The sequence below is a fragment of the Octopus sinensis genome, linkage group LG4, assembly GCF_006345805.1.
Source record: "Octopus sinensis linkage group LG4, ASM634580v1, whole genome shotgun sequence".
NCBI classification, from domain to species: domain Eukaryota; kingdom Metazoa; phylum Mollusca; class Cephalopoda; order Octopoda; family Octopodidae; genus Octopus; species Octopus sinensis.
Genome location: NC_043000.1, coordinates 110,277,181 through 110,301,117, shown reverse-complemented (window position 1 = coordinate 110,301,117; position 23,937 = coordinate 110,277,181). Strand labels below are relative to the sequence as shown.

At 38.9% G+C, this 23,937-nt stretch overlaps 1 protein-coding gene across 1 annotated transcript; it reads left to right on the top strand.

Annotated features, from left to right (window-relative positions):
* Window positions 1-1,917: 1,917 nt before the first annotated feature.
* Window positions 1,918-22,495, top strand: LOC115211087 (calcium-binding mitochondrial carrier protein SCaMC-1). Its single transcript, XM_029779976.2, has 4 exons — window positions 1,918-2,244; window positions 14,009-14,226; window positions 19,674-19,747; window positions 21,208-22,495. The coding sequence occupies exons 2-4, from the start codon at window positions 14,083-14,085 to the stop codon at window positions 21,422-21,424; spliced, it is 435 nt and encodes a 144-aa protein (XP_029635836.1). The 5' UTR covers window positions 1,918-2,244; window positions 14,009-14,082; the 3' UTR covers window positions 21,425-22,495.
* The last annotated feature ends 1,442 nt before the right edge of the window (window positions 22,496-23,937 follow it).

Here is a 23,937-nt window from a genome sequence, read left to right as displayed (position 1 = left end):
GGTTTATAAGCCCTAAAATTCACTCTGTAATTGCCCACGGGCGTATGATGTTGTGGTTAAGAGCGAATTCAATAAATAATGATAGTCACAATAATTAGATCAGCAAAAAAAAAAAAACCCTTAGGAATGAGAACCCACGGTTGGGTTCAAAATTCTACCAGGACACCTGATGAAGTCCGGAGAGTAAATCAGCCGAAACGTTGTGGTAACAACAAACAAGATGAAGACAAATATCCATCAAATGTAAATAATGTACCCTTAGGTCTTCTACTGGTTGGCTCCGCTTGAAGAATCCGTCTTGCTATTCTTTCCTGCGACATTCTAATCAAATGTGCCGAAACTGCGATTTTCTATTACTGCGGAATAGCGACTCGACCGGGAGAGACTGCTTGACCTTTGACCTAAGCACTCTGTGGAATAACGTTATTTCACCTCAGTGGCATTGCTAACAGAGGAGTAAGAGCAGCGACCTCCCATCCACCCCCACCCATGCGAGAACATTTTTCAAAATTGGTGCCTTTTAGAAAATGTATAAAAAATGAGTTAAAAATTGTTTGGAGTGTGCCACGGTTCCTCTAAGTTTAGAACCCGGCTACGCTCATACTTCAGCTGCTGGTAATTGCGATCGTACTCTATCGGTCATCGGCCAGCAACCGATTCTCAGAAAAGGAGAGGTCAGTGAAAAACCCAAATCGTTATCTCCATTTCGGTTTTTTTATCGCCATCCTCACTTTTGGTCAAGAATTATAACGAGGCAAATTCATAGAAATAAACAAAGATGCGCGCGTGCGGTGAAGTAGGTTCAAAGAGTCGGTTGAGGAGTGGAAATCTTAAGAATTTATCCCACGAGAAAGTTTTTCACTTTCGTTGTTAATATTTTTCTCAATGTGTTTGAGTGTTTTAATAATTGATGTAACCACATGGTTCCGGATTCAGTCCCACTTCTTGGTACCTTGGACAAGTATCTTCTACCATAGTCCCGAGTCAAGCAAAGCCCTGTCAGTGGATTTGACAGACGTGTGTGTGAGTGTGAGTGTGTGTGTGTGTGTGTATGTGTGTGCATGTGTGTGTGTGTGTGTGTCCCAACGCCACTTGATAATCAGCGTTGGTTTGTTTACGTCCCCGTAGCTTAGCGGTTCGGCACAAGAACCCCGATAGAATAAGCACCAAAATAAAAACCGAGATCGATTTGTTCGACTAAAAACATACCTCCAAGGTGGTGCCCCAGCATGGCCGCAGTCTAATGGCTGCAGCAAGTCAAAAATGAAAGCTATGTAGATATAAACTCGCACGTACGCACGTCCAGGCATTTGTAAACAGATAACAAGTAGAGGGGGGGAGGAAGCTTGAGTAAGTATGGAACCAGATGGAAAAAAACATCATGTGAAGGAATGGCCATTTTGGGGCGACGGTCTCGTGTTTGTTTTGCCTTTTATTACGTAAAAACTTGTTGCCAGAATTTTTGACCGCTTCAGTTGCCATACGTGCGGGTGTGTCCGTGTGTGTGCGAATGTGTGTGTGAGTGCATGTGCGTGTGTCGGGGGGGGTGCATGTGCCTGTGTCCGTGTGTGTGTGTGTATGTCCGAGTGTACGTGTGTACGTGTGTGCGTGTGTTCGTGTGCATATGTTTGTATGTGTGTGTGTGTGTGTCCGTGTACGTGTGTGTGCGTGTGCGTATGTCCGTGTGTGTGCGTATGTCCGGGTGTGTGTGTGTGTGTACGTGTGTCCGTATATATATGTTTGTATGTGTCTCCGTGTGTGTGTGTGTGTGTTTGTACGTGTGTATGTGTGTATGTTTGCGTTGGTTTTTGCGACGAATAGATTATAACTGTGACGACTGGGGGGTTTTTTTGTGTCACTAAATAGATTTTTTTCCAGTTTTTCTTTTTCCCTTTTAATTGTTCCACTGTTTGGAGGGGGGTAAAAGTGTAACAAAAAAAAACTATATAACTTATATGGTTATACGAGACAAAGAATTAATTAGTCATTTTCGGAAATTAACGAGAAGGAACGTCGCAAACATTGACTTCACGGAGAACAAAAACGACACCACCACCACCGTCAGCAACAACGATAACAACAACAAGATAAGTAGCAGTAACAGTACCACCAGCGACACCATCCACAACAATAGTTGCAGCAAAGGCAACAACATTGAAGTGGGAATATAAATTGAAGAGTTTGTCGCTAGAAATGCCATTCTGTGCTGGTTGAGAGACGGAACGACGTGTCCTGCTCGAAAAAGTAAGTAAAGCCCCAAATATTTCATTTCAATTTACCGCGCTAGTTTCTACCATCATCACGTTCAGTTTTAGCCTTTTTGATAGTGATGATGATGATAATAATAATAATAATAATAATAATAATAATTAATTCTTTTTTATTGGCCATAAGGGCTGACACGCATGATTTGAAACATGAAGGGACAAGACAGGACGAAAGGTTACAAAGGGTTTTGTCCGTTTTTGAAAAACATCGAGTAAAAACTTTATAACAACAATTATAAAACAATGAAAAACTCCCAAAAGGGGGAGACGTTTCGAAAGGTTCCTGGTGGAAAAAACCCTACAAAGGGGGGGTAGAGAGTCCCTTTTTTCTCCTTAATAATAATAAAAAATATATAACAAAAACCACAGGAATTACAAATATATATAACATACAGAAAAATTGCACTATTGACCACTGCACACATCCTACGCAGAACATTTTCAATACAGTAACCATAAGAGCATCACCGCAAACCACAGCACATACCCAAGGCACAAAGAGTTGTGCTCGGTAGTGAAGTGAAAGCACGTTATAAAAATAAAACTACTGAATAATAATAATAATAATAATAATAATAATAATAATAATAATAACTATCCTTTCTACTATGGGCACAAGGCTTGAAATTCTTGGGGACGGGGAGGGGGCAGTCGATTTGATCGATCTCAATACGCAACTGGAACTTAATTTATCGACCCCGAAAGTATGAAAGGCAAAGTTAACCTCGGCGGAATTTGAACCCAGAACGTATAGCGACGGGTGAAATACCTGTGGGATGACGTCAGCAGCTGGGTGCGTTGACCGGAAGCTAGGGGCAACCGAAAGGGGCAGCCGTCAGGTCTGCGCGGGCAGCGGTGAATTCGGCCTTTCCAACATGGGTTGTCGAGGCGTGAGGACGTGGGAATACGTCGCTAAAGGTTGGGTGCAGCGGCTGCTATCTTGGTGTTCGGGTCGGGGCTGTGACGAAGGATCCGTTACCACCGAAGGGTCTCCATCACGAGGAAGAGAAGGTAGGTGCCTTTATATTCGTATCGCGCACACACTACAATACCTATTTCTTTACTGCCCACAAGGGGATAAACACAAAGAGGACAAACAAGGACAGACAAACGGATTAAGTCGATTATATCGACTCCAGTGCGTAACTGGTACTTAATTTATCGACCCCGAAAGGATGAAAGGTAAAGTTGACCTCGGCGTAATTTGAACTCAGAACGTAGCGACGGGCGAAATACCGCTAAGCACTTCGTCCGGCGCGCTAACAGTTCTGCCAGCTCGCCGTCTTAATAATAATAACAACAACAATAATAATGAAATGCAAAAACAAGGTGCAAAAGATATGTCACATGTATTGAGAAGAACATCGGCATCGTAATATTTTTGTTTTTGTTTTTCTTCTCTTTTTCTTTCATTTTTTCTCTTTCTTTGTCTTTTTTCTTTTTTTTTTCTATCACGTAACTTTGTAAACGAACAATCTGATGTGTTTATTTTAATGGCCTGCCAATGAATACAGAGAGTTTTTTGCCCTAGGTGTTGGGAAGACACTCAACAAGAAATGGGAACAAAACTGAAAGAAGAAAGACACAATAATAATATTATTATTATTATTATTGCCTTTGCACAGCTTCTAACGCTGAAGATGTGCTACGGTGTCAGCTGTTCACTACCAGTGAACTACGGTAACACCTCTTATTTTTCGAGCACCTTCCGGAGTATTCCAGCGGTTCCAAGCAGTGCTGTTTTCTGTAAGTGCGCCACCCTTATAGCAGCCCCTATTTGTTCCACGTGCTTCTCGATATTTTGGCTCACTGTTCCCAGGGCTCCGACAATTATTGCTACTTTTTCATCGACCACAACTGCTTAACTTCCCAAGCTAACCTGTCATATCTCTCGACTTTTCTTTCTTCCTTATCGCATACATTGTTGTCAGCTGGGCATGCTATATCTATGATCCATTATTATTATTATTATTATTATTGTTGTTGTGCGTAGTATCCACATTTTCTCAAATGACGTAGTTATGGAATTTGGAATAGACAAGTGCGCTATATTGAAAATGAAACGAGGAAGACGGGAAAAAAGTCAGGAAATTGAAATGCAAACAATGAGAGCGGTTGAGAAAGGACAGTAGTACAAGTACTTGAGAAGAGTGGAAGCAGAGGAGATTATAAATGAAGAAATGAAACCAATTACCAGTAGAGAGTACACAAGGAGAGTGAGAAAAGTATTGCAGTCAAAGCTAAATTCCAAAAATCTTACTGAAACAATAAATTAAAGAGTAGTACCCTTAATCAGATATGGAGTTAATGAGATATGGACCAGGAACGAAATAGAGAAACTTGACAGAAAAACTAGGAAGTTGTTGACGATGTATGGAACCCACCATCCAAAAGTTGATATCAACCAGCTGTACTTGGGGAGAGTCCAGGGTGGAAGGGGCTTAATAGCAGTAGAAGAATGTGTACAAATGGAAAGAGAAAGTCTAGTAGAACATTTACAGAGCAGCAGAGAAAAACTACTAAAGACAGTTAATAAAGAACTGGTGATGAAGCGCGTAATAGGAGAAAAAGGACAAGAATGAAATACAAAAAGAGCATATCAGACAGATCAAAGAGAAACCTGTGCATGGCCAATTTTGGAGAGCCTCTGAAGACGTATGTGGGACAAAATCCTGGGCTTGGTTTAAAAAAAGAAACAGGGAGCTTAATTGTGGCAGCCCAAGATCAAGCGATAAAAACAAACTTGAGAAAAAATATATATGGAGAGAATGTCCCAGAAAAATATAGAGCCTGTGGAACTTGGAACGAGACAGTGGCACACTTTGTGACAGAATGCCCCAAGTTGGTACAGGAAGAATATAAGAAATGGAGGCAGGACCAGATTGTAAAAATTTTACACTGGAAACTGTGCCAGAAACTGAGATTTGAAGCTGGAATCACATGGTACAATCATCGAATCGAAAGGGTACTGGAGTCGGAGAAATGTAAGATTTTGTGGGACTTTCCTATTCAAATGGACAAGAAATTAGAAAATAATAAATCGGACATAACAATTATAGATAATGAAAAGCTAAGTTGCTTACTTATCGACCCCATCATGTCTGTTTGATGCCAGGATCGCAAAGAAAGAGGAAGAAAAACAAAGAAAATACTCTCCCTTAAAATTTGAAATCGAAAGAATTTGGAGCATGCGAACAGTAACAGTTGTACCTATAATAATCGGTTCGTTGGGAAGAGTAAGCAAAGATATAGACTAATGGCTGAAGGAGATTGGAACAGAATGCCCGGCAGAGCTCCTACAGAAAGCTTGTTTCTTAGGGGCAGCAAGGATTATCAGGACGGTTCTAAGCACTTGAAAGACTGCTGTAAACTTGTAGATACTTAAGATTTCAGGAAGTAACCCGCTACCCGTTTAAATCTTACCAGGAATAAGACCGAACCTGAGCTTGGTTTCAGTAATGATAATCCTTTATATTAAAGGCCTGAAATTTGGGGGAAGGGACTAGTTGATTACATCGACCCCAGTGTTTCACTGGTATTTAATTTATCGACCTCTAAAGGATAAAAGGCAATACCTGGCCGTGACTCTCATGACTTTTGATCTTAACTGAAGTGTTATCATGTACATTCCTTTGTCTTGGTGAGCTGGCAGAAACGTTAGCACGCCGGGCGAAATGCGTAGCCGCATTTCGTCTGCCGTTACGTTCTGATTTCAAATTCCGCCGAGGTCTACTTTGCCTTTCATCCTTTTGGGGTCGATAAATTAAGTACCAGTTACGCGCTGGGGTCGATATAATCGACTTAATCCGTTTGTCTGTCCTTGTTTGTCCTCCCTGTGTTTAGCCCCTTGTGTGTAGTAAAGAAATAGTATAAAAGATGGGCTACAGCAAATATTCTGCTCAATACCACAGATTTGCTTGTCAGTTGTTTGACCTTAAACAATTGAGCATGTCCCTTAGTGGCTGACGATATGTGCATTTCTGATTATGAGCAGAAATAGTGGGGGAATTCTTTGGGGTTTGAATAATTTACCTCTGGAAACATGGGTGTTTTGTTCAACATCCTTAAACAACCCTTATTTAGGGACATTTTTTGTAGAATGGGCTACTCGACCTGAAGAAAATTCTAACAGGGCCCCACCTGCAAGGTCATGCACTGTTTATCTTGATATGCGATGACTTTATCTCACACATATGGCTATGATGTATGTGCCTGGTGTACCCTTATCAGACGGGTAGTCATGATGGGGATACTGGACTTAATACACTTGTACCCCAGTGTCACTTTGATGGCATGCGCTGCTCGCTCACTCAATAACAATAATGATGTCTGAGGAAGATAATCTGGCATGGTATGTAAAAGCCTTAGGAAAACAATATAATCTGACATGGTATGTATAGGTGTGAGAGAAATAATCTGGCATGGTATGTAAAGGCCTAAGGAAAATGATATACCGTATATTTGAACAAATTCTCCAGAAGGGAAATTTATTTTAGGCTTAGTTTTTCGCTTTAAAATTATCATGGGTTTCAGTTTCGTTCCGTTAACCATGCACGATAATACGATCGTAACCTTGTCTTTTCATGACCCGTGCCTCTAACATGCAAAGATTTTTGCGCCTTTCATGTCAACCGTTCTATCACCCATCATGTCAAAGTTTAATGGGGTCTCATCTATGTTTCCGATACATGACATAGGAAACTGATGTTTTTGCCTCATCCCAAAAATAAATCGATGAAAACTGGTAACTTTATGGTAGCTTTTGAGCGATTTTCGTTTTTGGTCGTATCACAAGATTCTTTCTATTCATGAAACAACTGCACCAGCCTACTGTTGCTTTAAACTCCTGGCTTTCGTTTTTGGTTGGCTTTTGCCCATTTTAATGCATATGATCTTATTCTGTTTCGTGTTACTATCCATCCTGTCTCAGTTCAAGTAGCCACTTTCGAACATGATCTCCCAACTCTGGTCAACGACTGCTTCCTCTTCTCATTGCACATTTCACTTTTGGCATGGTTCTTAAATTATCTTCATTCTTTCTCCAATCTCTTACCATCTTCTCAGTCAAATGTTCTTGCTGCAGCACAGTTGTTAGATGCCTTGGCAACTTCAATTACTTTCAGTTTAAAACTTGCTTCGTACTTTTTTCGTTTGTTTCTTTCTTTCTTTTCTTTTTGCGGCTCCATGGGTAGGTTGAGCATAAAAAATATTTACAGAATTGTATCTGGTTGGTATGAGAGTCAAGAACAGACTGAAATAGGAGAGAAAAAGAAGTGAAAACTATCATTGTAGTTGAATCGCCTTAAACAGAAGAAGAAGAAGAAGAAGAAAGCTATTCGTTGACCTAATGAGTTCGTCTGTCGTCTGCTGCTTTGAACGTTTCAAATAGTTCGGTCGCATGAACACCGCCTTTGCTTACGACATTACGATAGACAGAATTGAAGAAACAATATCTTTCATCGCCTAATACAAATTTATGTTAATACTATATATTGTTTCATGTCTTAACTTTCAAGGATACGGTAATTAAAATAACATTTCTAATAAACATCGTCTTTAATTAATACCCGGTATTTTATATGATATGGTAACATTTACACGGTTGCTTAGGCTATCCTTAAACTTAGGCGAGTTTCGTCTTATATTTCAGACGTTAGCTGATGACATGCACATTTACTCGGATTTTCGGGTCGTCTTATCTGTAGGTCGCCGTATATACTGAAATATACGGTAATCTGGCATGGTATGTAAAGGTGTGAGAGAAATAATCTGGTATGGTATGTAAAAAATTCAAAGGAGAGATTGATGACAGGAGTAAGAAGGATGAAAGTCCTAAGCAGTGTTGAAGCAAATGAAAAGGAAGGCTCTAAACAAGACACGAGTTTATCAGGAATCAAATTTAAAGTAAACACAAAATGGAGAAATATTGATCAATAACAATTGACTAAAATCAATTATTACTTTTTAATTTTGATGTTAGTCAATTGTTGTTCATCAATATTTCTCCATTTTTTTGCTTACTTTATATATATATATATATATAAACTTACTTGTAGGATAAGGAACGACGCGAGGCACGCATTGAGTCGAACCAGGGGCAGCTGATGGAGGGAAATATTCCTTGTATTGTTTGTTTTGTACCCTGTTTTATCGTTGTTAAAAAAAAGTCCGTTTCCTTGTTTGTTTTTATGTTTTCGTTTCTCGTTGTGTTCTACGTTTATTTGTGATGTCCTATACTCATATATATATATATATATATATATATATATATATATATATATATATGCATGTAAATATACATATAGATGTAGGTATGTACATATATGTATGTATGTATGCATATGTTTTATTTGTTAAATTGTTATTATATATATATATATATATATATATAATATATATATATATATATATATATTATATATATATATATATTATATATATATATATATATATATATATATATATATATATATATATATATATATATATACAACGGGCTTCTTTCAGACTCCTTCTACCAAATCCACTCACAAGACTTTGGTCGGATCAAGATTATAATGGTTAGCGGTATTTCGTCTGCCGTTACGTTCTGAGTTTAAATTCCGCCGAGGTCGACTTTGCCTTTCATCCTTTCGGAGTCGATAAATGAAGTAGCAGTTACGCACTGGAGTCGATGTAATCGACTTAATCCCTTTGTCTGTCCTTGTTTGTCCCCTCTATGTTTAGCCCCTTGTGGGTAGTAAAGAAATAAGATTATAATGGAGTATACTTGCCTAAGTTGCTGCACAGTTGGACTGAACCCGGGACCATGTGGGAATCAGATTTCTTACCACATAGCCATGCCTGCGCCTACATAATATGTATATAATGTGAGCGTGCGTGCGCGCGCGTACCTGTGTGTGTGTGTATGTACTTGCGTGTTTGCTCATGTATATGTATGCGTGCGTGTGTTCATGTGTTCGCGCGTGCGCATGTGAAAAGGCCGATGAACACAAACAGGCTTAATGAGCGTTTTTACTTGAAATACAAATAAACAAAATGAGTGGTGTAATAGTCTTATCTTGACAGCTGTTTCGGATGAAGCCTGACTTAGGCCATAGCCATGTCTATTATGAAATAAAGACCATAATGAAAGATCTTGGCATGGTCATCACCTAATTTTACCATTGACAGGTATACCAGTATCTAAGCTGGACTCCACCGCTTAGGGCCAAACGTCCTACAACTCATCCACCCACAACCTAGAATTAGAGTCAGATACTGCGATAGCTTAGGGATCAAAGGTTCACAACTTATCAATGTAAACATATTCGAGAAACACTTGAACATTGAATTTAGCTTTAGTTATAAAATAACATCTCAAAACAGCTAACAACATTTTTTCCCCGGCTTATTATTGCATATATCTTCAAAATTCTTCATTAAATCAAACCTTTTTCTTCTTTTCTTTTGTCTATATCAAAGGTTCTCAACCCATTTTGACCATTGAAAATATTTTTATTTTTCAATATACTATTTATTTTGATATCAGCAGATAATGATTAAAAAATAAAAAGGACGTCGTTTTACATATGCACTTGTGTGCAGTCGGGAGTGCAGATGTACAAATTGAAATGCAAAAAAAAAAACCAATTAATGAATTTAAGTTTGGTTTCACTCACGCGACACGTATTAGATTAACACGTTGTCTATCGAAAGAGTGCTCTTTGGTACAAGAGAGCCCCTTTGCTCGAAGACGCCTCCCTCGAGTTCCAATTGTCCCCCCCCCACCCTCCGCAAGAGGCCGTATGGTCCCCGTTGAGAACCTTTGGTCTATATTTTTCGCCAAGCATTTCATCAGGCATTCCGTCGAGCATTTGAAATTAATAATAGAGAATGGGACAAAATAAGTAATTTCTTATTTCTTGTTATTTTGAGGTTTTGTACATTTGAACTATGTGTAAAGTGAGCTGTACAAGTAAACTATTGAAAAATATCCCCCAATTACTTAAAACCTTTTTTTAAAAATTGGTACATGTGTAGTGGGAAAGGTGTAGCAAAAACATGAAACAGGTTTGTGGACGACGCCAAAATAAAATAATGGGAAGACAGTCTTGTGCTATTCTGAGCCGACACTAAACGTGTGTGTGTGTGTGTGTGCATATGAGCGAGGAAGAGGGAACGCAGAATTTGTGGGGTTTTCTGCTTAGGGGTGAGGAAGTTACAATGTCAAGGCCGATGAGCCTTACTAAATAGAAGTGATTGGCAGCAACCTAGGGTCAGTTTCAAATCTTCATGTTACACTCTGCTGAATGAGACAACATCATCATCAAAACATGTCAAGATATTTTGAATAAAATTTTCTAAAGCAGTTGACATGAATTTGTTTCCAAGTGGTTTTTAAGTGCACTTGAGAAATCAGGAAAGGGTTTAGAAATTTAGAAAGTAAATAACTCTGTTCGCTCTCTCTCTCACACACACACACAGCTTTATGTTCCTCATATCATACAGCTGTAGTTTATAAGTAGCAGATATTCTGGGAGTGTTACTTATAAGAGACTGTCGCACTATCCAGGAGTACATACAGCTGTCATCAATTTAGTGTTCCGCAGTCTGAAATTTGGTGTTTTGAAATTTGCTCTGTGGTAAGAAGCTTGCTCCCCAACCATATGCTTCCGGGTTCAATCCCATAGCGTGGCAGACCGAAGTTTATGAGTGGATTTATGAGTGTAGACATGTATGTATGTGGGTAGTAAAGAAATAGGTATTTCGTCTGCCGTTACGTTCTGAGTTTAAATTCCGCCGAGGTTGACTTTGCCTTTCATCCTTTCGGGGTCGATTAAATAAGTACCAGTTACGCACTGGGGTTGATATAATCAGCTTAATCCGTTTGTCTGTCCTTGTTTGTCCTCTCTGTGTTTAGCCCCTTGTGGGTAGTAAATAAATAGGTATTTCGTCTGCCGCTACGTTCTGAGTTCAAATTCCGCCGAGGTCGACTTAGCCTTTCATCCTTTCAGAATCGGTAAAATAAGGGCCAGTCAAGTACTGAGATCGATGTAATCGACTATCTCCCCATCTCCTCAAAAACCGCCGGTCCTTTGCCCAAATTTGAAATCATTATTATTAAGGCAGCCACCAGGCAGAATAGTTACTACGTCGGGTAAAAATGCTTAGCGGCATTTCTTCCAGCATTTTACGTTCTGAGTTCAAATCCTGCCGAGATCAACTTTGCTTTCTTCCTTTCGGGATCAGTAAAATGAAGTACCAACAAAGTACCGGAATCATTGTAATAGACTTGTCGCCTCTCTTCGAAAATTGCTCGCCTTGAAACCTGTAATTGACCGGCGTCCCGAATGTTGGACTCTCGATCATTTATACGCAATGAAGACTGGGTTGCCATCTTTATGAACCCTGGGACTCTATAAAAAAAAAGATGCGACCTAAATGTATAAGAAATTATAACAGAATAGGAGTGGTTGTGTCGTAAGTAGCTTGCTTACCAGCCACATAGTTCCGAGTTCAGTCCCACTGCGTGGCACCTTGGGCAAGTGTCTTCTACTATAGCCTCGGGCCGACCAAAGCCTTGTAAGTGGATTTGGTAGACGGAAACTGAAAGTGCTAGTGTATGCATATACAGCTGCGTGCGTGCGCACATATACGCGAGTACTGTCCAAATCTCCGACCAATCACATACAGCTAGTTGGCATTCAATTGGCGAATCAAGTTTCGGGCATTTTGATTGGGTTTTGGATAGAAAATTTACGAAAAAGTCACTTCTATTGATTTTTTTAATGGCTTTGCAGGGTGATTGGGGAAATGTAAAGATGTGCACGACCACCCCTGGACGGTTTTGAATGACCATAGAAAGTGTGAGCCCTCTAACTGAAAAATTGTGGATTTGTATAAAGGACACACACACAGACATTTTGCCGTTTATATATAGAGAGATGTATATATATGTGTCTGTGTTTGTCCCCCTACATCGATTGACAACCGATGCTGGTGTGTTTACGTCCCCGTAACTTAGCGGTTCGGCAAAAGAGACTGATAGAATAAGTACTAGGCTTACAAAGAATAAGTCTTGGGGTCGATTTGCTCGGCTAAAGACGGTGCTCCAGCGTGGCCGCAGTCAAATGACTGAAACAAGTAAAAGAGTAAGGTTTATAGTCCATGTTCCTGTTTACCTATCCTCGTAGAAAACGTTTTGTTTTTTTAATTCATTACATGTTCTACTCCTTGTGCTGTAAACACAGTCAGTATCAGTTTAACAAACTTTAGTTCCGTAATTGTGTGGGTTGTAACTGTAATAAAATCACTGTCGGAGACGTTTGGTCCAGGTGTATCCGTCCGGTTGTATCCGTCAAGATACTGGCGACATGTGCCGCCGCTGTTGCCCAGCGTTTATCTTACATTTCCTGATTACGAGTGAAAATGTATTTTTCTTGGTGTTTTATTTTATTTTATTTTATTTATTATATTATGACGAACTGGCGCTATACGTGGCTACCGAATAAAGTATTTAGGATATTTGTAAAGGGTTATAAAAAATTATGTTAAATGTGTGTAGACGCAGGAGTGACTGTGTGGTAAGTAGCTTGTTTTCCAACCACATGGTTCCGGGTTCAGCCCCATTGCGTGGTACTTTGGGTAAGTGTCTTCTACTCGAGCCGACCAAAGCCTTGTGAGTGGATTTGGTAGACGGAGACTGAAAGAAGCCTGTCATATGTATGTATGTATGTAAGCATGCATGTATGTATGTATGTACGTACGTATGTATGTATGCGTTAGATAATTGCCAGTAATTTTTTTCATATTATTCTAATTCTCCTTTCTATATTATTTAATTCGGCAATTGCCTTTAAATAAAAGTTTTTTACGGAAATCGACGGAAACGTGTGCTACTACAAACGAAACATTGCCTTTAATTCTTTATTAATTTATTATTTTATTTTCTATATTACATTTCTGTACTCTATTAGTTTTATGCTTGTACTTTTCTCTAACCTCGCAATGACTTAACGAACGAAGGACGTCGACCAATTTTGAACGTACAAAGAGTTGCGCTCCTTACAACATGTTCGCAACGTAAATAACAAGAAGTTTATGTTACTGAAATTTCCCAACTTGTGTTGGATGTACAAAATGCCTGATGAATCATTAAGTAGGAAACTCAGAGTAACTTGCACGTTGTAAACGATTTTCCATTTATTCGTCATGTCAATGAACTCGTTTATAAAATTAAAGAATGTAAGCGAACGGGAAAAATATGTTTAAAATCTTATCAAAGAATGATCAGCTGACGATAACTGGTCGTCAGAAATCTAAGTTATAAACTTGACTGTGAACTATATTGTTTTAGGTTTTGTAGGTACAAAAACCTGAATATCTCATTGATAAGTTATCACTTTTTTTCATTTTATCGTTGAGGAATGACGAAGTTTGTTGATAGAGCTGTGAGGTGCAGTGATGTTTGAAAATCGAGCGAGATTCCAATAATGACATCATCTTTTATTTTGACAATTCATTGATATGAAAACAGAGGTAAGAAAAGAAGAGATATAGGGATAGATACACAGTTTACAAAGTTTGAGAGATAAGATACACTAGAAGCTGGAGAAGAGAAGAAAAGAGAACATTGAAAAAGTAGAGTGATATAGATGAACGTTGATTGAGTGTGGGAATAAACATTATACTTTATCGCCTGTCATCTTGGAACGTCTACACTATTTTACCTTCTGCCGTTTGATTCTTTTGACATAAAGGTATTTACAACGGTAACTTACCGAAGACAATTTAGACCCAATCTGAGAAAGGAGAATATACCAAAAATTGAAAAATGGCAGAAGACGACACTATTAAATTTTTAAATGCCGAATTCAATGCCATGGACAAAGACAACGACGGAAAATTGTCGTCTACTGAAATTTCGGAGATTTTGATTTACCAAGGTATCGATTTAGGCGAAAGAGGTTTCCAAACAGTAAGTACACTTTATCTCTATGTTATTATTTATACATTCTTCTTCGCGATTTTAGCGGTGACCTGGAGGAATAATCGGTCCGTTGGACAAAATGCTTGACGTATTCCGTTTGGCTCTTTTCGTTCTAAGTCCAAATCCCACCGAAATCAGCTTTGCTTTCGTCCTTTCAAGGGGAGATAAAAAGAAATACCAGTCGAGTGCTAGGGTCTGTGTAACTGATTTGTCCTCTCTCCTCAAACATTGTGGGCCTTGAGCCCCGCAACGGACCGGCATCCCGCTCAAGGGCAATGATGCGATCCTGGTCACTTATTAGGTCCTATGACTCCAGCAATGTGACTACACATGTGCCGTTAGTGATTTCTTTTCCTTCCTTGGATTTTCCGACGATGCTCGAAACATCAAACTCTCTCCTTTCACCGAGCGTCAAACTAACACATTTCTTGAGCACGCCCTTATGCTTTCCATTTTTATTCGTTTATCTGAATTGACTATAATAATAATAATAATAATAATAACAATAATGATGATGACGATGACGATAATAATAATAATAATAAATGATATATCAATACCAGCAAATGACAACGTTTCTCTAAAAGAAATGGAGAAACTTTCGAAATACAATGACCTGGAAATAGAGGTAACTCGAATGTGGAATCTAAAAACAGAAACAATTCCTATCATAGTAGGTGCATTAGGCATGATAAAAAAATATTCAGACAAATACATAACAAAAGCACCAGGACTTAAACACATATAACATACAGAAAATTGCACTACTAGGCACTGCACACATCCTACGCAAAACACTTTTAATACAGTAAAAATAAGAGCATCACAACAAACTACAGCACATACTCAAGGCTCACAGAGCTGCGCTTGGTAGTGAAGTGAAAGCTATAAAAATAAAACTACTGAATAATAATAATAATTATAACAGGTACACTCGCAGGGAAAATAAAAGTATTAACAGGTACCCTCGCAGGGAAAATATATACGTTCCTTGCGGGAAACAATCTTCTGCCAGTAGAACAAAAGAGATGTCGAAAAGGATCCAAGGGCACCAAGGATCACCTTGTGATTGACAAGGTTATAATGAAGAACTGTAAAGGGTACCAAAAAAACTTGTGCTTGACCTGGATAGCCTTCAAAAGGTTTACGACATGTTGCTGCATTCGTGGATTTTGGAAACACCTGACATGTGTGGAATAGGTGAGAACGTGTGTACACTGATTAAGAACAGCATACCTAGTTGGAAAACGCGTCTTTTCTGTAACAACCAGCACTTAGCCGAGGTAACAACCAAAATAGGTATCTTCCAAGGAGATTCTTGTTCACCTCTGATCCCACTTTCTGTTGCCCTACGCAAAATCACCATACACTATGAGCTAAGAAAGAACGGACTTCGTCTCAACCACCTTCTCTTCATCGATGATTTAAAACCGTTCGCAAAAACAGAGTCTGAAATGGAGAGGCTGGCTGAGACTGCAAATGTGCAGCAAGGATACAGGGATGGAATTCGGTATCTCGAAGTGTACGGTGCTTACTTTGAAGCGTGGGAAAAGAGTAAATTGTCGGGACATAGAATTGCCAAACAGAGAGAGAATGGAAGACCCGGGTGATGATGAGTACAAGTACCTTGGGATCCTGGAGGTGGACAATATTTTGCACAGAGAAATGAAAGACAAGGTCATTACTGCATATTTCAAGCGCCTCAAACTTCTCTTGAAATCAAAACTCAACTCAAGGATCATATGGGCTGTTGCTGTAGTCCGCTATTGTGCACCTATCCTGAGATGGACACAAGCGGAGACTGACCAACTCGATCACACTATCCGAAAGACAATGACAATGCATGATGCCCTTCCACCCAAAGACAAATGTACACAGGCTCTATATGAAGAGAGGTAAAGGTGGACATGGGCTGATTAGCATATGGGAGTGCATCAACAGTGAAAGAAGAAACATGGCAGAGTATTTGGTAAACCGCAAAGAAGCCTTGCTACAGTATGCTGCTAGTGCAGAAGGAGTTAACAAAAATGGACTTGAGAGTGCTCATGAATTCTGATCAAGAACAGCCAACAAGAGAGAAGAAACACTACTCCATATGGAATTACATGGTCAGTTCCACTGTGAAACCAACAAATTAAAAGACCAGTAAGCATCATGGAAGTGGCTCAACAAGGGTGACCTAAAAAAGAATACTGAAAGCCTAATCATCGCAGTCCAGGACCAAGCAGTGAATACCAACTTAGTGAAAAGAGATATATACCACACAAGTGCAACGGACCTCTGCAGAATGTGTGGGAAGAGGGTCGAAAGCATGATTCATATTTTTTGTGCTTGTGAAAGTCTTGCGCAGAAAGAGTACAAGCGTAGACACGACAAGATAGCCCAAAACCTCCACTGGCTACTATGCCGGAAGTATGGATATGAGGTTACGGGTGCTTGGTACCAACATACACTGGAAAAGGTAATGGACAAAAAGGGGAAGGCAAAAATCTTCTGGGAATTTGATTTCCAGACAGATAAGGTTTCAGAGCACCGAAGGCCGGATATAGTAAACTTTGGGTGCTGTTGCTAAATGAAGCTGGCATTAAGCTCGTGTGACATTGATAGAAAGTAATTAGAATAACATGACAGGTAGTAAGGTATTGTCATCGTCATCGTTATTTTTGTTGATGCTGTTGTTTAACCCTTGGTCAGCAGTCATTGAACTAACAAACAAGCAAAAACAGAATCAGAAGCAGCTCCATTATATTCATGGACTCTTATTTTCGTGACGCACTAAAAACACGATAAATATCGGAGGGAGACGAAAAATCCTACACACATCCCATCCCGTACAGAATCTAATAAAATCAAAACATGGCCAAAGTTGTACTCCGTGTCAGCCAAACAACCCACTGACCGTATTTTTTATTTCCTATTTAATCTTCTTGGACTTCGGAGTCATTTCAAAAACATGATATCTCTACATTTAAAGCTGAAGTTGTCTGTGTATGGCAGATTTGGTAGCCTTCAACTAACACTATCTCCTCCGAGACACTGCGGCACAAGTTGACCAAAATTAAGAGTATGATAGAAGAAGACTTGCGCTTCCTTCCGTAGAAGAAAAAATTCAAATCAAACCATGTTAACACCAAAAATTATTTACATCAAAAAGGTGCTTTTTTTTCCTATGAAAATCCCTATTTTTTACGATTTTTTGACTGCTGTGTCGCCATTTTTCGGTGTATTTCAACCAGAAAAATGTTCACTTACAGAGAATAACAAACTACATAATGCAAAATTTTTACTTTTCAAAAATTCCAATTCTAAAGGGTCGAAACAAATCCGAGCAACGCCGGGTGATACTGCTCGTAAATATTAAGGCAATAAAAAAAGAGTTGTCTCCCTTGTAATTCGATTTTTTTTTTTTTTTTTCTTCTTTTTGACTAATGTCCAAAGTTCACTTCTTGATACAGACTTGATTAATGAAAGACATTGCGCTCGCTATTCTAAATATGTTAGTGCTAATTTTTTGGCGTGTCTGTATTGCTAACAAATTCGGTTCGCAACCACATGGCTTCGAGTTCCATCGCTCTGTGTAATACACAGGGCAGTGAACGCCTTATGGGTGAATTTTGTTGGCAGAAACTATGCAGAAGTACACACGCACATGCACACACATAATGGACGCTTCTATCGTATGTGACAGATGAATGAAAAAGGTTCCGTGATTTTTAGCATTCCCTGGCAAAGAGCAACACGGAAAGACAAGGCGATGCAGATAATAAAAAAGATGAGGCTAATGGAAATAAAAAAAATTTGTTAATATAAAATAAACAAACCCTTTATTCACTCCATTGTTGAGTACAGTCATGTATCGATTTTTATGAAGATGAACACACTAATATTATAATGGCATACATACACACACACACACATACACACATACATACATACATACTACATACATACATACATACATACATACATACTACATACATACATACATACATCCATCTCTGTGTCTAGCCCCTTGTGGGCAGTAAAGAAATAGGTATTTGTCAAATATTACGGAAGTTGCTGGATCAAGAGCAACAGGCACAGCAGGCTTGTTTCCGTTCTCCGATGCCAACAAATCCATTCGCGAAACAATCTGTTTGAAGAAACAAACTCCTTATAACAGAGCCCCACCTATTGTTCTTGATCCAGCAGATGTGGACTCACACGATAGACTTCCGTAATATTTGACAAATACCTATTTCTTTACTGCCCACAAGGGGCTAGACACAGAGAGGACAAACAAGGACAGACAAACGGATTAAGTCGATTACCTCGACCCAGTGCATAACTGGTACTTATTTAATCGACCCCGAAAGGATGAAAGACAAAGTCGACCTCGGCGGAATTTGAACTCAGAACGTAGCGGCAGGCGAAATACCGCTAAGCATTTCTCCTGGCGTGCCAACGTTTCTGCCAGCTCGCCGCCTTAATTTGACAAATACCTCGCCAAGGATGATTGGCTAAACCTATTTGAATCAGTAACAAAGAAATAATTATTGCACGAAGAAAGAATCACGGGAGATAATTAGTTGTTAAATTTTTTACATGGGAGATAACTTATCATGCCTTTGCTTTGCAACAGTTTTAATGTGGACCCGTTTAGTGACAAGAGATTCTGCTGTTTCTCAGGATGGGACATCATACCAATAATAAACACCCGCACAGGTTCAATTTCTCTTCTTTATTATTTAACCATCTACCTAATCATTTGTTTGATGTGCCTAATCAGTCGATCAATCATATTTGACTTTCATGAGTTCTTCAGTGGTGTGGTTCTCTTTACTCCAGATCAGCTTCAGATTTGCATGTCAGTCTTTTAATTTTAGGATTTAAGTTATATAGGCGCAGGAGTGGCTGTGTGGTAAGTAATTTGCTTACCAACCACATGGTACCGTGTTCAGTCCCACTGCATGACACCTTGGGCAAATGTATTCTACTATAGCCTTGGGCCGACCAAACCCTTGTGAGTGGATTTGGTAGACGGAAACTGAAAGAAGTCCGTTGTATGTATGTATGTATGTGTGTGTGTGTGTGTGTGTGTATGTTTGTGTGTCTGTTTGTCCCCCCAGCATCACTTGACAACCTATGCTGGTGTGTTTACGTCCCCATAACTTAGTGGTTCGGCAAAAGAGACCGATAGAATAAATACTAGGCTTATAAAGAATAAGCTCTGGGGTCGATTTGCTCGACTATAAAGGCGGTGCTCCAGCATGACCCTATTCAAATGACTGAAACAAGTAAAAGAGTAAGAGAGAGTTGTGCAGATGTTAATGAGAATGTACGTACACACGCTCTCTCTCTCTCTCTCCATGTATCTATCTATCTACCTGTCTCTCCTTTCTCTGTTTCTTCCTTTCTCACTTTTGTTTTTTTTTTTTTGTTTCTTTTCTGAACAGAGACTCATTGAAAAATATGGAACACTTCTTACAAAGGAACAATTTCAGGAGTTTATGCAAAGTATTCCAAACAAGTGAGTTTTACCACTTTTAGAATATTTTCATTACCCACCCCTACCCCCACTTTTTTGTTTATTAGAGTCCACTTTAGGGTAACTCAAAGAGGAAGTGTGTGTGTGCGTGTGTACATATATGTTAACCCCAAAAAGCTAAAAGGCAAAAAACCTCAGCAGGATTTGAACTCAGAATGCACAGATACTGAGGCATTCTGTCTGATACTCAAACAATTCTACCAATCGGCATTATATGTTACTACAAATAAATTCCAACATTTTGTTCAAACCATTTAAATCTTGGAATAAAAAGAACATTTTCTCAGTAAGACAGAAATCACCAACACAAATTCTATCACAAATGACTATGAGTGTAAGATGAAGTGAAGCCAAGTTTGAGCTGTTGGATGTTAAAAGTGGTAGTCATGTTTTTATGGTTCAGATAAACATAGAGAAGGCTGTGGCGTGACTGTTAGGGTTTTCCTGTATTTTGTACTATGGAAGTGATACCACAAGAAAGAGTTACAAAACAGATTCTTCAAGCCAAGCCAACTGGCAGGAGATCTAGTGGTAGAGCAAGAACAGGGTGTTTGGATAATATGCATTGATTTAGTTTGTCATGTTTGGGAATCCAGCCAAAAAGTATAATGACAGTTTCTTCTGATAAGGCTGTGAACTGGTAGAAACATTAGCAAGCCAGGCAAAATGCTTATCGGTATTTTGTCTGTTTTTATGTTCTGAGTTCAAATTCTGCCAAGGTCGACTTTGCCTTTCATCCTTTTGGGGTTGATAAATTAAGTACCAGTTGTGCACCGGGGTTGATCTAATCAACTGGCCCTCTCCCTAAAAATTTCAGGCCTTGTACCTAGTGTAGAAAATAATCTGTGTTCATTTGTACAATGTAAGTCATTGCTGGGTAGTTAAGTTGTAGCACTCATGATCATAAGATTGTGGTTTCAATTCCTGGATTGGGTGGTTCATTGTGTTCTTGAGCAACATTTCACATTTCGTGTAGCCCCAGTCCACTCAGCTGTAAATGAGATCTAGCATTAGTTGGGAAGTGAACCCTGTGATGGACTGGCATCTCATCCGGGAGGAGGTGAGTGTTGTGATCTCAGTTACCCATATGCCATGGAAACTGAGTGAAGCTCTGGCCTTATGAGTCCTTAAGGCTCATAAAGGACCTAAATCCTAAATATTAGGTTGGTGCATAATTATTGCAGCTTTTTTTCAACAAATTTTATTCAACAAAAACAATAACATGTAACAAAAGCATCTTTAAATTATTTTTCCAGAGCATATTCACCATCTACTTCAATTACTGCTTGGCGTTTTGTTTAAAGTTTTTGTTGAATAAAAGTTATTGAAAAAAAGCTGCAATAGTTATGCACCAACCTAATACAATATAATACACATATGTTAAAATATATACACAAATAAACATGATAGTGTCATGCTTACACGCCCCTTATTTCTTGCAGGAAACGAGATCTACGGACTATATTTAAGTCATTTCATCAAGAACGTGATGGTTACACCAGTAAAGAATCCATTTTGGAAAAATTAACGGAAATGAGAATCAACAATGCACAGGCTTTGATCGATCAAATGGAAATCGGGGTTGACGATGGCGGACTTGTATCCTATGAAAACTTTTTACGAGTTTACTTCAAAAGCAAGCAACAAACTCATTCCTAAAACAAGAATGCAGAAGCATTTTTTGGTATTTAGTGGCACTTTATAAACAAATTGTGCTCAAAACCCCAATCAAGAAGTGACTCTTGAGAATATCATAGTTACAGTCACCAAAATATGAAGGATCACATCACATGGATGGGTAAGAATACTGGGACAAACTGACACTTGTTTTTGACCTACCATTCCTCTGCATGATGATTCTCTCTCTTTCTGTGACCTACTTCATTTTTTTACTACCTGAATCACTTGGTTCTAACCCTAGTCAGGTTTTTCTTCAACTAACATTATTTGTTCCCAATCTAAACTCATTCAAACTGCATCTAAGATCCTATTCCTGTCTATCATAATCTTCCAATCAAACATTTGTCAACAAAAAATTCTCATCAATTTATCTTGATCTCCTTTGTTTTGGAATAAGGACAATTTTTGTGTTGGTGTTTTTGTTTAATCTTTTCATCCATGGAACTCAATGCCATAATTAGTAATCTCATAGTATTCTCTCTGGCAGCATTTAAATTTCACTCCAAATAAGATCCCCGTCTCCCTCAGAGCATTAGTCTTCTCGAATGACTTCCTTATCTGTGTTTATCAACTTGAAATTATTAAAGAGGAACATTTATGGCATCAATCTTGACAATCTTTGAAAATCTTTGAGAAAAAAGCAAAAACAAAATAGAAAAGAAAAGCACACATTCCATTAATGTCTTCAAAACTGGAATTATTTTTTCTCTGTAAAAATGTCCTGCTTCATAAAATTGACCTTTGCCATGTTGGCAATTTTTGAAATTGTTACTTTGGCACTGTACATTACTTATGCATAGAAATTTTCAGATCTTCATAAAAAGTAATTGAGAAAAAAAAATGACCTTAGTTGTGGACTCATGTCCCATGAGTAGCCTTCAACATTTTCAGTCTAAAAGGGATTTTCAGTTCAATGTTTACATGCTGTTATTTATAGATTTATGTGTTCTTTGAGATCCACTATTTCAAAAAACTATTATTTCATGTTATCTCAAAAGTTTATACAAAAATTTTTACTACATCAAAATTAAATATATATATATATTCTTATGCATCTTCTTTGTTCCTCAATTTAAAATTCAATTTAAAATCCATGCTGAAGCATAGAACAAACTGCGGGCATCAGTTGTTAGTTGTCAGAGCACTGCATCCTTCAAAACTTCCATGCTTCCTGAGATTCGCCAACACTACACCTGATTTTCTCCCCTCCATACACATGCAAGCATCTATCTGACTCATACACTGTTCACTTTCCAGACATTTGTACATTACTGCATATGCTTTATACGCACTTTTGACAAGTTGTGGTACACCTGAGCACTGTATACAATAATTTCATTATTATTATTATTATTCATGTTCTCTCAAAAGTTTATACAATTCTTACTACATTAAAATTAAATATATATATTCTTATGCATCTTCTTTGTTCCTCAATTTAAAATTCAAATTTATAATCCTATGCTGTCTCTGGATCATGTCGGTAGTGTGGAAAGGGTCTGAGAGGTACCATCCAAGCTTTAGCACACCTACAATTCTAGGCTGTGCAATTGCCAGCAAGGTGACATTGCGATGTCCAGGTGTGGGAAGAATGGAAGCTGCAAGCACATACCCAGGTGAGGCCAACATCATCATCGTTTAATGTCCGTTTTCCATGCTAGCATGGGTTGGACGGTTTGACCAGGGTCTGGGAAGCCAGGAGGTTGCACCAGGCTCCAGTCTGATCTGACTGTTTCTACAGCTGGATGCCCTTCCTAACGCCAACCACTCCGTGAGTGTAGTGGGTGCTTTTTACGTGCCAGGCAACGCTGGCAACGGCCACGATCGGTTGGTGCTTTTTATGTGCCACCGGCACAGAAGCCAGTCAAGGCGGCGCTGGCATCGGCCACGTTCAGATGGTGCATTTTAAGTGCCACCAGCACAGGGATCAAATGGTTGCAATAGCCTCATGCACAAGCATTGCTGAATTTTGCATGGATGTGGACAATGGTCTGTGATGGTCATCATCATCATCATGTCTATACATGTACGTGGGGGAAGGATGGATGTGAGTTTGTGCCTCCTTGTCTGGACCTTGCACGAGTGTCATCATCATACATTGATGTCCTTCATTTTCAATCTTCCATGAAAATACGTCTAGCCATGGGGAAACATGTTACCTTAACTTGGAAACAAACAAGGATTGGTGACAGGAAGAGCATCCAGCCATAGAATAATGTCTTGATACTTTCCATCTGATCTATGCATGGAAAAGTGGATGTTAAAATAATGATGATGACAATGGTGGTGGTGATGATGATGATGATGATGACGATGGTGGTGGTGGCACTGACAATGACAATGGTGGTAGTGGTGGTGGTGGTGGTGGTGATGACGATGATGATGATGAATGGTTCTCATCCTTTTATAGACTGTTTTAATTTCAAAAGAGACAATAACAGCAATAGAAAAAGAATATTGAAGTTCAGAAAAGGAAAAAAAAAAAAAACCAT

Coding starts and splice junctions, on each gene's coding strand:
- LOC115211087 (XM_029779976.2), top strand. CDS start 14,083: ATGGCAGAAGACGACACTATTAAATTTTTAAATGCCGAATTCAATGCC. Junction 14,227..19,673: donor GCGAAAGAGGTTTCCAAACA/GTAAGTACACTT, acceptor TTTTCTGAACAG/AGACTCATTGAAAAATATGG. Junction 19,748..21,207: donor ATGCAAAGTATTCCAAACAA/GTGAGTTTTACC, acceptor TATTTCTTGCAG/GAAACGAGATCTACGGACTA.